The sequence below is a fragment of the Natator depressus genome, chromosome 2 (genome assembly GCF_965152275.1).
Source record: "Natator depressus isolate rNatDep1 chromosome 2, rNatDep2.hap1, whole genome shotgun sequence".
NCBI lineage: Eukaryota > Metazoa > Chordata > Testudines > Cheloniidae > Natator > Natator depressus.
In genome coordinates this window covers 74,794,782-74,811,943 of record NC_134235.1, presented here as the reverse complement: position 1 = coordinate 74,811,943, position 17,162 = coordinate 74,794,782, and the positions used below count along the sequence as shown (strand labels likewise).

The 17,162-nt window shown below is 42.3% G+C and overlaps 1 protein-coding gene across 1 annotated transcript in view; it reads right to left on the bottom strand.

Annotated features, from left to right (window-relative positions):
* Positions 1–17,162, bottom strand: part of LOC141982408 (opsin-5-like) — a 72,284-nt gene that overhangs the window by 18,721 nt on the left and 36,401 nt on the right. Inside the window, exons 4-5 of the mRNA XM_074944450.1 lie at positions 15,221–15,348; positions 12,686–13,020 (exon numbers count right to left, since the gene is read on the bottom strand). Of these exons, the coding sequence (XP_074800551.1) occupies positions 12,686–13,020; positions 15,221–15,348 (463 nt within the window). The remainder of the gene's footprint in view (positions 1–12,685; positions 13,021–15,220; positions 15,349–17,162) is intronic.

The following is a 17,162-nucleotide window of genomic DNA, read 5'->3' as shown; positions in this document are numbered from 1 at the left end:
ATTTCCTTTTTAGAACTCAATCCAATCTCTCACTTTTTTTTCTTCTCTCTCTCACCCACTCAGGTTCTTGCTTCACAATAAAACAGGTATATTCCCTGTAAGCAAGGGTAACAAGCATTGTGGGGGTTACATATTATATTTGCTTTGATTGGTTTTGGTAGGCAGGTTATCATTCTAGTAACACACACACACACAGATTTATATGCAGCAGTACTGAGAAATGATCTGTTTTTCTCATTGGAGGAAATGCTTTTAACAGAGATAAGCCAAACATGCAGGAGTTTAAGAAAGTATAATACTTAGGCTTAGAAGGACATGATTTTTACTGATAAATGTTGATAAACATCAATTTCACCGTACACACACAAATGGACAAAAAATATTTCCAATTATAATGATTAGAATTTACCGATCGGCAAAGTAAGAAAAATGCTGCTTGAGAACTTATTAGAGTTGGATTTAAGGATATTCACTTTTACTGACAATTTGTATTTTGCCAGTTATAAAGCTTTAACTTTTTGAATCTCAATATCGACTGTCATTAAGTTGTTGTCTGACTCCTCCCATTGTCTGATCCCCAGATTTCCTGCAACTGTGAAAATTTAAATCAATAAAAATCAAAAAAGAAATGCTTAAACTCAATTTTTCCACAGCTGTGAAAATTTAAATTGATAAAAATAAAAAAGAACAAACTGATATCAGTTGAAATTATAAAAAATATAAATTGAATGCTATTAAACTTAACAACTCTAACAACAGATCACTTAGGAACATCATGGTTGTCACTATGCTGCACACCATGGCAATCAAAGGACTAGACAGATAAGGTAGAGGGCTATTTGTACATTCCGTGTTCCCCGCACATAGTAGTTTAAGGAAGAGGAAGTCCATTTAGAATTACATCAGGAACTACGCAGACGTATCCAATGATGAAATGGCTATTTTGAGTTAGTAGATCAAACGTGCTACCTTCTCGTTTTCCATTTTAAAGGGCTGCTCTCACAGTCTTAACAATTTTTGAATATTATGAAAGATGGAAGTTAGCAAACCCCCAGTTGTTTTTGCTAGCTGCAGGAGCTACCATGGCCATTCTTTGCTCCCTAGACCCTCGGCTCATGCCTGAACTCCCTCCCACACTTCCTGTTCCTCAAGTTGTTCTTGGGGACTTGGTGGGGAGGTGGTAGTTCTTGCCACTATCTTTGGGTTTGGGAGTGGAGTCTCCCAGCTCCCTTCCCCTTCTCTCTCTCCTTATGATTTAGGAGTGTCCTTCCTGAACCTGCTAGAAAGCTGGCTGGAAATCCAGTCCCTCCACAGACCTTATAGGAAGGGTCTGAATATTGGATTGGGAGTGCGTGTCTACACAGAGGGAGTGGTAGGGGACTGGAACCACAGACTCGGGGAGCTAGCACTTTCATTGCTGCTCTCATTGTCAGCTCATTGAGCATGCATTTAGTCTGCAGAAGAGAAGAACGAGGGGGGATTTGATAGCTGCTTTCAACTACCTGAGAGGTGGTTCCAGAGAGGATGGTTCTAGACTATTCTCAGTGGTAGAAGAGGACAAGACAAGGAGTAATGGTCTCAAGTTGCAGTGGGGGAGGTTTAGGTTGGATATTAGGAAAAACTTTTTCACTAGCAGGGTGGTGAAACACTGGAATGTGTTACCTAGGGAGGTGGTAGAATCTCCTTCCTTAGAAGTTTTTAAGGTCGGGCTTGACAAAGCCCTGGCTGGGATGATTTAATTGGGGATTGGTCCTGCTTTGAGCAGGGGGTTGGACTAGATGACCTCCTGAGGTCCCTTCCAACCCTGATATTCTATGATTCTATGGCAGAGTTCCATGCTAGCCATAGGCAAGGCACAAGTCTTCTCCTGCATCCAGCCTCCTCCATGTTCATGCTGTATGCGCCCCTATGTAAACCAGGAATCACTTCTTCTGCCACTGAACTGCAGCTGCCTTTTAATAATAGTACATTGCAAGGCTAAAAGGTACTTTCTGATTTCTACTCAATATTTTGCAAGAGCTTCTGAGCAAAGACCTTAGCACCAGCCATAAGCAGTTGGAAGAATCAGGCTGTCTGAAGTTTTAAGTCTCATTAACATGCACTTCATGCTGTGGTTTACATAAATCACATGGCTCGTTATCATTTCTCTGTGGTACAGTGCATTTCACTCTGGTTGGCAACTGAATTAATTCCTGTTTGCAGAAAAAAACGAATATTTACAATAGGTATTTTAGTTTTCTCACTATATTTCTATAACACATTTGTTCCTGCAGAGTTTAAAAGGCCTCCAGATTCCTGATTGGTAGGGGAAAAAATCTTTTACATTTTCTGATGCTAACACAGGTAGCAGGCTTTAAAAACATAAGTGGAAAAGGCTATATTGGAGGTAATAAATTCTATGTTCCTCTTCTCTTTCACATAATTGCTGTTACCCCAAAACCCTTCTGGCATTTTGCTGGGAACAGAAAGTACAAAAACAGTTCCTTCCTACAACTTGTGAAGTTCTGCTCCCAACTGGTTAAGTGCAACTACCTTCAGTATCTAGGATACTTGGTCCAAATGCATGAGAACAGAGGCCAAAACAGTTTTGTTTGATTTTAAGACCAGAAGAGACCAGAAAGATCATCTAGTCTGATCCCTTGCATAGCACAGGACAAAGAACCAATATATTGTTCAACTATAGGAAGGAGGAAAAAAGATAGTGAGCAAAAGAAATTAGCAACCTGTTTGGAAAATAAAAGCCACATATTCTCTCCACTTCTCCCACTCCCAGAGCACAAAGCTCCAATGAGAGTTATATAGTTTGGAAAATTGCCTTGTGATTTCAACAACACTACTGAGTCTCATTTGGGGTCTGAGTCAGTCAAAGCCGACTGAAGTCAATGAGAATATTTCCAATGGATTTCACCAGCCCTTGGATTGGGCCTTTGGAGCAACGCAATACTTTCAGGTGGCTTGGTGGTATTTTGTTCACCAGCTCCTTTGAGAGTGCTTGGAGAGACACACTGAACAGGATTCAAAGACTAGCAAAAAGCTTACTGCGGCTGAATTATGCAGAAAACAAGGTATTTTTTCTGCAATTGCCATGTACTAAAAATATCTCAAAAGTCTTTTTATTAATCAAAGCCAACAGCTAGCAGTCATGTCTGCTTTGTTAATCACGGATTGCTGGCTGAGGGACAATTTTTTTTTTTTTTTGAAGTGGACCCATAACAGAGCACACACTTTACCAAAATAACAATCTGTCTTCCATCCTAGCCTCTCATTTATAGGGGCACTTAAGAATATTGCCTGTAACTCTAAATAGAAAGGGTGACGTGTAGTATAAACGTTATCTTTGATCTGTATAAATTAGCGATAAATCTTTCTTTCTGCCAGCAGCCTCTCCGCCCAGACTCTTGATGTGATATTCTCCGTGGTTAATCATGCTAATATGCAGCCTAAGAGCTAAAGTACATTTCAACACCCACTTGAGGATACAGGTCTCCACTTAGGGCTATAGCCTGTCTTCTGTACCTTCCTCCTCAGCCCTTCCTTTGCTCCTGGTCTGTACAGTACCTGTAGTCTTAGGAAGAGGAATTCTAGCGCACTCAGTGGGGTGGGGGCACAGCCATGGTCACATTCATCTCACCCTCTTTTAGGCACCTAGCACCCATTGGGACATTACGGTCAGGTGCACAATAGTACAAGATGATGGGGAGCCCTTTGTGCCTTTCCTCACCTTGTGCACCCACTCAAGGGCTGACTAAAAACTCAACTTGGATTTTAAAACCAAAGAGGTTTACACCTACCCTGCGCATTCCCTGCAAATCAAAATGATCTGACCAATACTAGCCTGTCTTCTTCTCTCTGCTACCCCTAAGCCTGTGTGAGGCTGTCACTTCCAGTTTAGCATCCAGATTTTGAAGACCGAGAATGAATTAAAGGCTTTCAGACCTTTGCAGAGCCACAGCCAAGGTCAGATACTCAGCACCAACCAAAGAATAAAACTCTTTGAAAGAGCTGCCGCATCGAAAGACCACTTCTTCCCCCAGTGATTATGCCATCCTGACGTCTAATCATAAAGACCCGTATGTTTCAAATACAATTATCAAGGAAACACGTTTAGGGCCAAATTCTTACCTCTGTTGTACCCATGCAACCCTACTTCTGTGTCAGTTCTGTTTTGTGATCATAAGTGCAGCCAGATGTAGCTCCTATTCTACATCTAAAAGGCAATTTGATAATCTAGCACTCACACATTAGGCAAAGCTCCAACAATCTGAAACTGATCTGTGCAAGCCATCCTATTCTCAGACTAGAGAGTATCCACTCATGAACCTAAGTGTTTGAGTGGGTTGTTAGGTTCCACTAAAAAGAAAAGGAGGACTTGTGGCATTTCAATTTCCTGTTTGGCCAGCATGGCAAGCTGCAGGTGAGTGCAGAACTCATCAGCAGAGGTAACCAGGATGGAGTCCCAGAATAGCAAAAGAGCTCCAGCATGGACCGAAGGGGAGGTACGGGATCTGATAGCTGTATGGGGAGAGGAATCTGTGCTATCAGAACTCCATTCCAGTTTTTGAAATGCAAAAAACATTTGTCAAAATCTCCCAGGGCATGAAGGACAGAGGCCATAATAAGGACCTGAAGCAGTGCCACGTGAAACTTAAGAAGCTGAGGCAAGCCTACCAGAAAACCAGAGAGGCAAACGGCCGCTCCGGGTCAGAGCCCAAAACATGCCACTTCTATGATGAGCTACATGCCATTTTAGGGGGTTCAGCCACCACTACCCCAGCCGTGTTGTTTGACTCCTTCAATAGAGATGGAAGCAACACGGAAGCAGGTTTTGGGGATGAGGAAGATGATGATGATGAGGTTGTAGATAGCTCACAGCAAGCAAGCGGAGAAACCAGTTTTCCCGACAGCCAGGAACTGTTTCTCACCCTGGACCTGGAGCCATTACCCCCGAACCCACCCAAGGCTGCCTCCCGGACCCGCCAGGTGGAGAAGGGACCTCTGGTGAGCGTACCTTTTAAAATAGTATACATGGTTTAAAAGCAAGCATGTTTAATGATTAATTTGCCCTGGCATTTGTGGCTCTCCTGGATGTACTCCTAAAGCCTTTGCAAAAGGTTTCTGGGGACGGCAGCCTTATTCCGTCCACCATGGTAGGACACTTTACCAGGCCAGGCCAGCAGCACATACTCGGGAATCATTGTAGAACAAAGCATTGCAGTGTATGTTTGCTGGCGTTCAAACAACATCCGTTCTTTCTCTCTCTGTGTAATCCTCAGGAGAGTGATATCATTCATGGTCACCTGGTTGAAATAGGGTGCTTTTCTTAAGGGGACATTCAGAGGTGCCTGTTCCTGCTGGGCTGTTTGCCTGTGGCTGAACAGAAATGTTCCCTGCTGTTAGCCACGGGAGGGGCTAGCCACGTGGGGGGCGAGGCAAAATGCAACCTTGGAAGGAAAGCATATGTGCTATGTATGTAATGTTAGCAGCAAGGTTTACCGTGACAGAGCGTACCCATTGTTCTATAAAATGTGTCTTTTTAAATACCACTGTCCCTTTTTTTTTCCTCCACCAGCTGCATGTGTTTCAAGGATAACAGGAGCTTCTCCTTCCCAGAGACTAGTGAAGATTAGAAGGCGAAAAAAAACACTCGTGATGAAATGTTCTCTGAGCTCATGCTGTCCTCCCACACTGACAGAGCACAGATGAATGCGTGGAGGCAGACAATGTCAGAGTGCAGGAAAGCACAAAATGACCGGGAGGAGAGGTGGCGGGCTGAAGAGAGTAAGTGGCAGGCTGAAGAGAGGGCTGAAGTTGAAAGGTGGCAGCAGCGTGATGAGAGGAGGCAGGATTCAATGCTGAGGCTGCTGGAGGATCAAACTAATATTTTCCAGCATATGGTTGAGCTGCAGGAAAGGCAGCTGGAGCACAGATCGCCGCTACAGCCCGTGTAACCAACCGCCCTCCTCCCCAAGTTCCATAGCCTCCTCACCCAGATGCCCAAGAATGCGGTGGGGGGGGCCTCCAGCCACTCCACCCCAGAGGATTGCCCAAGCAACAGAAGGCTGGCATTCAATAAGTTTTAAACTTTTAAAGTGCGGCGTGGCCTTGTCTTTCCCTCCTCCACCACCCCTCCCAGTGCTTCTCTCTTCCACCACCCCTCCTGGGTGACCGTGGCAGTTATCCCCCTATTTGTGTGATGAATTAATAAAGAATGCATGAATGTGAAGCAACAATGACTTGATTGCCTCTGCAAGCGGTGATCGAAGGGAGGAGGGGAGGGTGGTTAGCTTACAGGGAAGTAGAGTGAACCAAGGGGCGGGGGGTTTCATCAAGGAGAAACAAACAGAACTTTCACACCATAGCCTGGCCATTCATGAAACTGGTTTTCAAAGCTTCTCTGATGCGCACCACGCCCTCCTGTGCTCTTCTAGCTGCCCTGGTGTCTGGCTCCGCGTAACCAGTGGCCAGGCGATTTGCCTCAACCTCCCACCCCGCCATAAACGTCTCCCCCTTACTCTCACAGATATTGTGGAGCACACAGCAAGCAGTAATAACAGTGGGAACATTGGTTTCACTGAGGTCTAACCGAGTCAGTAAACTGCGCCAGCGCGCTTTTAAACATCCAAATGCACATTCTACCACCATTCTGCACTTGCTCAGCCTGTAGTTGAACAGCTCCTGACTGCTGTCCAGGCTGCCTGTGTATGGCTTCATGAGCCATGGCATTAAGGGGTAGGATGCGTCCCCAAGGATAAATAAAGGCATTTCAACATCCCCAATGGTTATTTTCTGGTCTGGGAATAAAGTCCCTTCCTGCAGCTTTTGAAACAGACCAGAGTTCCTGAAGATGCGAGCGTCATGTACCTTTCCCGGCCATCCCACGTTGATGTTGGTGAAACGTCCCTTGTGATCCACCAGTGCTTGCAGCACTATTGAAAAGTACCCCTTGCGGTTTATGTACTTGCCGGCTTGGTGCTCCGGTGCCAAAATAGGGATATGGGTTCTGTCTATGGCCCCACCACAGTTAGGGAATCCCATTGCAGCAAAGCCATCCACTATGACCTGCACACTTCCCAGGGTCACTACCCTTGATATCAGCAGATTTTTGATTGCGTGGGCTACTTGCATCACAGCAGCCCCCACGGTAGATTTGCCCACTCCGAATTGATTCCCGACTGACCGGTAGCTGTCTGGCGTTGCAAGCTATTGCCACTCACTTCTCAACTGTGAGGGCTGCTCTCATCTTGGTATTCATGTGCTTCAGGGCAGGGGAAAGCAAGTCACAAAGTGCCCTTACGCATGCAAAAGTTTTTCAGCCACTGGGAATCGTCCCAGACCTGCAACACTATGCAGTCCCATCAGTCTGTGCTTGTTTCCCGAGCCAAGAATCGGCGTTCCACCACATGAACCTGCCCTATTAGCACCATGATGTCCACATTGCCAGGGCCCGTGCTTTGAGAGAAGTCTGTGTCCATGTCCTCATCACTCTCGTCACCACACTGACATCACCTACTCGCCAGGTTTCGCTTTGCCAGGTTCTGGTGCTGCATATCGCTGGATAATGCGTGTGATGTTTAATGTGCTCTTAATTGCCAAAGTGATCTGAACGGGCTCCATGCTTGCCGTGGTATGGCGTCTGCACAGAAAAAAGGTGCGGAACAATTGTCTGCCATTGCTCTGATGAGGGGAGGGGCGACTGACGACATGGCTTACAGGGTTGGCTTACAGGGAATTAAAATCAACAAAAGGAGTGGCTTTACATCAAGGAGAAACAAAAACAACTGTCACACAGAATGGCCCGCTCAAGGATTGAACTCAAAACCCTGGGTTTAGCAGGCCAATGCTCAACCCACTAAGCTATCCCTCCCTCTGGTATTTCAGGCAGGACTGAATCTCCATTAAAGTTTTCAAGGTGCCCCTGACAGACCTCACCAAAACAATTATCGGCCATTGATTTCACGGAGGGAGGGGGAGCAAATGAATACAAAACAAATCTGGTCTGTTCCTTGTTTTGATCCACTCCATCTATCTTTTACATTTTTGGCTGGCAGCAGATGGTGCAGTAGGACTGCAAGCCATCCACATCTCCTGCCTACTCACCATAAGATGGTACAATAGGACTGCCTGCAGGACTAAAGAGAATGACCTGGTCGAGTCACTCCTAATTTAGGCCCCTGCGCTCATGTCTGCCCAGGCGCTCCTGACCGACCTTACTGAGGCGGCCAGGAGCACCTCGGACACTATGAGGATGGTTTTCAGGCCTATTGCACCATCTGCTGCCACAAGGCAATGGGTTGCTGCTGCTGTGTAGCAATGCAGTACTGTGTCTGCCAGCACCCAGGAGACATATGGTGACAGTGAGCTGAGCAGGCTCCATGCTTGCCGTGGTATGGCATCTGCACAGGTAACTCAGGAAAAAAGGCGCACAACGATTGTCTGCCGTTGCTTTCACAGAGGGAGGGAGGGAGGGCGGGCCTGACGACATGTACCCAGAACCACCCGCGACAATGTTTTTTGCCCCATCAGGCACTGGGATCTCAACCCAGAATTCCAATGGGCAGCGGAGACTGCAGGAACTGTGGGATAGCTACTCACGGTGCAACGCTCCGGAAGTTGATGCCAGCCTCGGTACTGTGGAAGCACTCCGCCGAATTAATGCACTTAGAGCATTTTTTGTGGGGACACACACAATCAACTATATAAAAACGATTTCTAAAAAAGTGACTTCTATAAATTCGACCTAATTTCGTAGTGTAGACATACCCATAGATTCCAAGTCCAGTAGGGACCACTGTGATAATCTAGTCTGACTTCCTGTATGACACAGGCCATACAACTTCCCCAAAGTAATTCCTAGATCAGATCTTTTAGAAAAGCATCCAATCTTGATGTAAAAATTGTCAGTAATGAAGAATCCACCACTACCCTTGGTAAACTGTTCCAGTGGTTAATTACTCTCATTGTTAAAAATATACACTTTATTTCCCATCTTAACTTGTCTAGCTTCAACTTCCATCCATTGGATCATGTCATATCTTTCTCCGCGAGACTGAAGAGCCATTATTATGTATTTTCCCCCAGATAGGTACATATGGACTATGATCAAGTCACCCCTTAAACTCAAGGAACTCAATCTATTTAATTTAAGAAAAAAGGTTATCACTCTGATAAGGCCTGTTGTCTAATCCTTTAATTATTCTTGTGCTCTTGTCTGAACCCTCTCCAATTTATCAACATCCTTCAGAACTGGACACAGTATTCTTAGCAATGGTTGCAGCAGTGTCAAAGATAGGGGTCAAATAAGCTCTTCTCCTACTCAACATTCACCTGTTCATGCATCCAAGGCTTGCATTAGCCCTTTTAGGCACAGTTTTGTTCTAGGAGCTCATGTTCAGCTGAAAGAAAAGGAGTACTTGTGGCACCTTAGAGACTAACAAATGTATTTGAGCATAAGCTTTCGTGAGCTACAGCTCACTTCACTGGATGCATTCAGCTGGTTACTCACCACCACCCACAATCTTTTTCAAAATCACTGCTTCCCAGGATAGAGTCCCCCATCATGTAAGCCTATATTTTTTGCTTGCACACAGCTTACAAAGTAATTCAGATTACTTTGAATCAGTGACCTGTCCTGTTAATTATTTACCACTCCTCCAATTTTTGTGTCCACTGCAATATTTATCAACAATTTTTTCATATTTCCTTCTAGATCATTGATAAAAATGTTAAATAGTGTAGGGCTAAGACCAATCCCTGAAGGGCCCTACTAGAAACATACTTGATTGATGATGATTTCCCACTTAAATTACATTTTGAGACCTATCAGTTAGCCAGTTTTGAATCCATTTAATGTGTGCCATGTTAATTTTATATCATTCTAGTTGTTTTAATCAAAATGTTATGTGGTGCTAAGAACACCTTACAGAACTCTAAAAGGTAATAGTGTTGATGTAATATATTATCAACCAAACCTGTGATCTCACTTAAAAAAAAAAAAAAAAAAAAAAAAAAAAGCTAGTTTGACAGGATCTACTGCCCAGAAACCCATGTTGATTTGCGTTAGTTATATTACCCTCCTTTAGTTCTTTATGGAGTCCTGTATCAGCTGCTCCATTATCTTGCCTGGGATCAATGTCAGACTGACAGGTCTGTGATTACTGGGGTCATCCCATCTATCCTTTTTTAATTTTGGTACATTAGATTTCTTCCAGTCTTCTGAAACATCCCCAGAGTCCCAAGAGTTACTGAAAATCAACATTAACTGTTCAGCTCTTTTAAAACTCTTGGATGCAAGTGATCTGGATCCACGGATTTAAAAATGTCTAACTTTAGTACCTGATGTTTAACATCCTCTGAGATTCTAGAGGAATGGAAAGAGTTATCATCTGAGGTGACTACATAATCTGTTTTTCCTCCAAATACAGAACAAGTATTTATTGAACAATTCTGCCTTTTCTGCATTGTTATTGACAATTATAGCATTTCCATCTAGTAATGGATTAATACCATTGCTAAGATTCTTTTTGTTCTTAAAAACTCCTCCTTATTGTGGGAGAAGAAGAAAAGGACCCATTAAAGAAACAGGGAGTAAAGCAGAGGACACTGAAGATGGGAGTGGGCAGAAACAAGAGGTAAAATATATGCCCAAGCAAAGCTCCAAACTAGATCTGAAAAGAGGATGGAAGTTCCATTTTGCAAAGGATATTGAGATTTCGAAATCTGGCTTTGTTCTGAAGAAAATTCTGAGGTTTACTTTTTCCTCATGTCATTCAAAATGTTTCATGTCAACAAAACTGTTTTGTTTCAGTTTTCACTTAAAATGTGTGTGTTATATTAAATATTCTAACCTAAAATTAAAAATTGCAGAACAAAAAGTCATTTTAAACCAAAAACATTGAACAAAAACACTGAAACGTTTCATTCTGAAATTGTCAAAATGGGATGTTCTGACTGTTGGATTTGGCTAGTTTGCTTTCTGAAAGAAACACAAGTGAAACTGACCAGATTTCACAAAGTGTTTCAATTTTGGCAGAACTGCATATTCCATAAGAATATGATTCCACTGATGTTGCTCCAACCAGCTCTATTCCAAACAATGCACAAAGCTAACAGAGTCCATCACCTTCCCAATGCAAGCTTGTTCCCAGCACTGTATTCTCCTGTTTAGTTTAAATGACTCACACTGAGGTTCCACCACATCAATTGAGAGAGATGGATCTTTGTTTTATGTATTGTTTTTTTCAGATTTATCCAGAAGTCAAAGTTACTCTGGAGAATTCCCATGATTTATCTTCAGGTTTCAAACTTAACAGTCCATGGAGAGGAACGGATCAGTTCACATCTCTTATTATTTCAGGAAGACATGATTGTGTTTGTTTACACTCAGGCTATGTTTTCAGATATATTTGTAAATGAAAGCTTCTTTTCTGTTTAAATTCAGATGCACAATTTGGTGGCAAGGAGCAAATTCCATGGTCATGCATTAAATGGAGCCCTATTTTTAACATATGGGACAGTGAGATGTGTGGCTTAAAATATCTCACTTCAAAACCTTTTTCCAAATATATAAAAGTTTATCAGATTTGGTCTACATTTCTTTTAATAGACACAATTGCATCCAATATGCAAGAATCTTTCAAAATATGTTTTAATAGTATAAATGAATTCCTTAACCTTGTATTCTCTCAGGATATTGCAGGAGCCCAAACATTTATCGGCTCATTTGTTTAGCCCTGTTCATGCTCAGTAATTCTCTATTGTTAAAACACAATCCTCTTCCTTTAGTACCGATTTCTGAGCACATAGCATAAGTCTCAATATTTAGCTATTTCTCACTTCTTTAATGTGATCTGATTTTCTTTTTGATCTAGATAATGCTACCAGGCTGTTATGAGTAATACTGCAAGCTTAAAATGAAACTATATGCTACAAAAAACACTGCAATGCAATGTTACTACACATCCGTCACTACAAAACAGCTCATTTCTTTGCCTATCTGGGACAATATCCATAAAGTATCATAGTAGGAATGACAGGGTTTCAAACTTTCTGAAAATAGAAAGATAAGTGTTCCCCAGAACTCTAAAAGCAAACAGACGTGCGGGAGGTATGCAACCCTGAAAACAAGGGGAAAGACAGATGGACCTGGGAGCCGAAAGAAAGATGACCTGAACACAGGCGGCCAAAATGTAACTCTCTAAGAGTTCCTTCCAAATAACTGGTAACTGTATGTTTAGGTACAGAATTTGCTTGCATGCTACAAATAGTACATTTTTCTATCGCAAGTTTCGAAGTTTTATTGCATTCAGCATACATTTTTCCCTTTTAAATCCAGGTTTTCCAAAGAAATCCTACAGTCTTCCAAAATAGTTCGTAAAATATCTAGAACTTTAAAGAAAAAAAGGTCTGAAATTTTCACAAAATTCTAATAAAACTTCTGCCATACCTTTGTTACCAGAGCCTAAAGAAAAGGCTACAGAAACCTCATAGCTATCACTTGAGGGGTTTTGCAGGAACAATTCACTTGCACGTGGTGAATCTGCACAAGGTAACATTGCATGCTTGTTTCAGAAACAAGTGGGACTGGTCTTCTTTCCTTTCTCATTCCTCTCTCGGGATCTCTCTAGCACTCTAAATGGTGCTGCCCGTGCATGCAGAATGCGGCTTAAGATCAAAAATTTTCAAATACCTTGACTGTAATAGCCTGCACGTTGCTCATTCTGGTGGGACCTGAGACATGCTGTTCCACTGCTTTTCTGGATGCTTTGACAGTTATCAGAATGAGGGTATAGGATGTAACAATTACCCCACAGGGGATGATAAAGCAGAAGACAAAGAGAGCTACGGTGTAAGACACTGCCACCGTGTTTACATTTGATGAATGCCAGTCAATGCAGCAAGCTGTACCGTAGGGCTCTGGTCCATACTCTCCCCAGTGAGCTAGGGGCGAACAGGCAAAAATTGCTGCATAGGCCCATCCGCAGGCTATCAAGATTCGTCCATGTTTTCGCCTAAATCTGTTCCCTGGAAGACATGAAACAATCAGTGAAGAACTGCTTGCAGCGGCATGATGGATTTGAATTATGCAAGCCAGAAAACAATGCATAGGCCCTTTTTATTGGATACTGGGTATTACAATTGTTTACACACACCCCCCATGCTTGGGAGGAGCCCCCCATAAACATCCACAAAGCTATCTCATTGTCCTCCTTCAAATCCCCTATTAAACTCTCCCTTTGTTGTGATGCCTTAACAGGTAAGCAACGGATGTGCTGAGATCACTGCCTATCATGGATAGCACCTAGTGAAATGGGGTTCTGGTCCAACAAGACTGGGTCTTCCCTGCACAAATAAAGAATATTCACAATATAAATAAACAGTAAAAAACCTCCTTGTTATTCAAACTAAAGGCACCATAAAATGAGTTTGCAATATTCTGAACCCTAAATAACTGCAAGTTGGGTGAGCTGCAGACACAAGATGTTTCAGGTCCCACCTTGTTCACCTTTGTCTAAGCTTCTGGGCAAAGGGAGGTTGAAGAGACAGCTTATTCTCAAGAAATGCTGCATCAGGAAATCCAGGGAAACAGAATAGAGCAAATACCACACACACACACACACGGTACTTCAGAAACCACTCATCTCAGATACTCAAACTGTAACTCTTATTTCCTGATTTCAGTTTGAGATGATTTTTCTTATGCTGTTATGAGGTGCCACTGATGGTATTTTTGCATACAGTGAATATACTGTACATCTGAGAGAGACTCAAGCTGATTTTGTACTAAATCAAGCTTTCAGTTCATATGTCCAATAAGTGCAGGGATCTTTGATCATGCTATTTGCAAATCCTCTCTCATATCGTGAAATAAATAAGCGATTTTCACTGAAATTCAATTGATATTTTGTGTGGAAACATAAAAGATGTAAGGAAATATTCAAGGGAACTTAAAAGAAATCAGATTACCTTAAAATGAAAGCTGGCACCCTCAGGCTGCTCGGAGTTATGCTGGGAAACCAGTCCAGCACAAATTAACACAGAACTGGAGGAGCGAGGGGTGATTGCAAAGGGAAGTTTCATGGTCATCTTACATCCCCTGTCACTGCAATTTGTGTTATGTGTTCCTTGGTCATAGCCAAGGACCCGGCTCCCTGCAGCTTCAAAATGTGCTCCATTTTAGAATGGTTCATAGTATGACTTCCAAACACAATGTTAACACTAATGAATCTAAAGAATGATCACCCTGATTTCAAATTAAAGGGCTGTCACCTAGAGAGATTCTACTAAATGTTTTGCCCCACACAAGTAGTGCCAAGTACTTGTAGGTCAGAGCTCATGATCCATGCCTAAAATGTTTATATCTGCCATTTTTCAGTTTATATGATAAGACGACATTATATGATAAAGAAGACATTAAATGTACTTAACAGGGATGTTGCATCTTCAACACACTTTCACATTAATTAAATATTTAACCCTCACAATTATTATGTCTTTAAACAATCCAACACCAGGCACAGACAAGAAAAGAAACAAGATACTGTTAGTTGACGTGTGTCTTGATTCAAGAGAAGGTCATCTTTGTTCTGGAAAATTTATCTCACTAAAAATAAGTAGTTCTGTTGGCACTGAATATGAAAGAGAGGGGCACCATTTGCTTGGCTACACTTACTACAATCAGGCACATTTTTCTTGCAACACTACATCTTCAGGGATTTTAAAGCTGTTCTTTGAATAGTAGTAAAATGTGATGCTACATTTGTCTTTCCTATGTTACGTTGACTGGCATTCCTCTTATCCTAAGACGTGAGTGAGGTAATAAAGAAAGAACTTGAGTGGATGAACAAAAGAAAACATCTGAAAAGGTCAAAAGAATATAGTATGCATCTCCACCATTTACAAAAAATTAAGGTACTGAAATGCTGCTCATACCTGTATCAAGTCAAAGATAATTGTACAAAATGAATCTTAAAAAGGGTATCAATTTAACCCAACCTTGCTTTCATTTTAACAGTTATCTCATGGCCCTCTTCTGAGTCATTTACCTCAGCGTAAGTGGGTTTGGATATAATAAACTAGGTTTATATAGCACCAAACTCAATTATTGGGGAGAACAGATATATAAATCATTTGGCCCCCATGTAACACACCTCGACTAGCCAATGGCTGTCTTTGTCCAAGAGACAAATACTGAACAATCTGAGAGAGAAGAAAGTTAATTTACCATAAGCTGGGAAACAAATTTTGAGGCAGCACACAGTACTCAGTAATGTTAGTGTTGACAGACTGCAGATCCCAAAAAGTACACCGCAAAATGCATAGAACAAGCAAACTTGTTTACCATACAACCATCTGAAAATAAACAAACAAAAACAAGAGAGTCAAGATTTAAATGCTGGCATTCTTCCTGTAATTCAAAGGCAGATGGTAGAAAGTCCCTTGTAGTGGTCATTATTACAATGCTGACATTTACTATTTGAAAGTAGTGAGCATCATCGTGGTGTTAATGCTTGGTCGGCAGGTAACTGAAGGAGGACGTTCTTACTGGAATATCCTAGTGCCATTAAGAAAATTGTTGCCTGCCTTCATTTTTGAGGGGAGGTGAGAAGAAAAAAAAAAAAAAAAAAAACCAGAGTCTGTTCAATTCAGCCACTTTCTGCCAAACTCTTTCACCCCTTTTTCTCTGACACTAGCTGCTAAGAATTCAGTTCTCCTCATTCCTCTTCCTCTGCAACACTTTTAGGCACTGTCTACATGGAGCGTAGCAGCAGTTTAACTAAAGATATGAATTTAAACTGATTTAGTTAAACGAATGCAGTCCCCTGTGTGGGCATGTATTTCTGTATAAGAGTAGCCAATTCCAGTTTAATTTAAGTAGATTAGAAACTGGTTTAAGATAAACCAAAATTAAGCTACCCAAATCAAAATCAAAGTGTCCACAAGTTTGTGTGTAGACAAGGCCCTAGTGGAGGATAAGAGATGCATTCCGAAAGCAGCACTAATTAGAATAGTCTTGCAGTAAGGAGATGGAATCTCATAAATCCCTCTCTCCCCCTCCCCCAAGTCACAGGGAAGAGTTAATAGAGGTGATTTTATACTGTAGCACTTGGAAGTAAATTGCTCAGGGGGTGATACAGTCATGAAAGTAAACAGTCAATAGCATTGATTTGAGCTAGGCAGTGTGGCGGCAGCTTTTGCGCATGCTCTCCCACAAGGATCACAGTTTGGCATGAAAGACTTCCGCTTGAACCTTGCCATTTAGCCACGCTAGATTGCGTCTTACCTTGTTGCTTCCTAGAGCTGCTCTGCAGGAAATGCCAACATTTGGCGGGGGTGAGGGGGGGTGGGGGGGTTCCGTTCTGAATCGGAACGAAAAATATTGGAAATTTCCTGCGAGACGAAGTTTTCAAAATAGTTTGTTCTGATAAAATTCATCCCAATTTGGGGTTTTTAAAAATTATATTATACCACCTTTCAGAACAAAGTCATTTCAAAACAAAACATTTGCAGTGTTCCATCCCCCTGAGGTCAGGTTCTGTTTGATCTTTATCAAACCTTCCCTCCCCCCCCCCTTTTTTTTTTAAACAAAAATTTCATCCAAAAAAAATCAACACTTTCCCCAGGAAGTGCCCCCCTCACCCTCCAGCCATTTTGTGTGAATTTCAACATGCTCTGAGCACACCTCCTGGATGGGGCCCAATAGGGGAATGCCTAACTCGTGAATCCCGCTGGGGCGTAGATGGGAGTTAGGCACAGAGCTGATGGGCAGGTCAAGACTTGGCTATGAGCATGTTCAGCCACTAAAATGTAGGCATCTAAAGTCTCTAAGGTACCTACAGGGCTCGGCGGCAGCAGCTGAGCTGATATTTTGCAAATGCCATTTGCTCTTAAATGTTGGACTTCAGCATCCAAAGTGGCAGGTAGGTGTCTAAATCCCTTTGATCTGAATAAATTAGACTCTGGGCTAGATTCATATTCTCCTCTGTCCCACAAGCACCCTCTTTTTCCTCTCCACAATCCCAAAGAGCTTCCACGGGAAAACTCCACAGCATACCAGAGACTGCCTAGGGTCCAGCAAGGGAATTTATTAGAGGTTCTGAGCCCCATGTAAAGATCACAAAAGCCAGATATTATGGAATACTATTCAGTTAAACTGGCAAGGATGA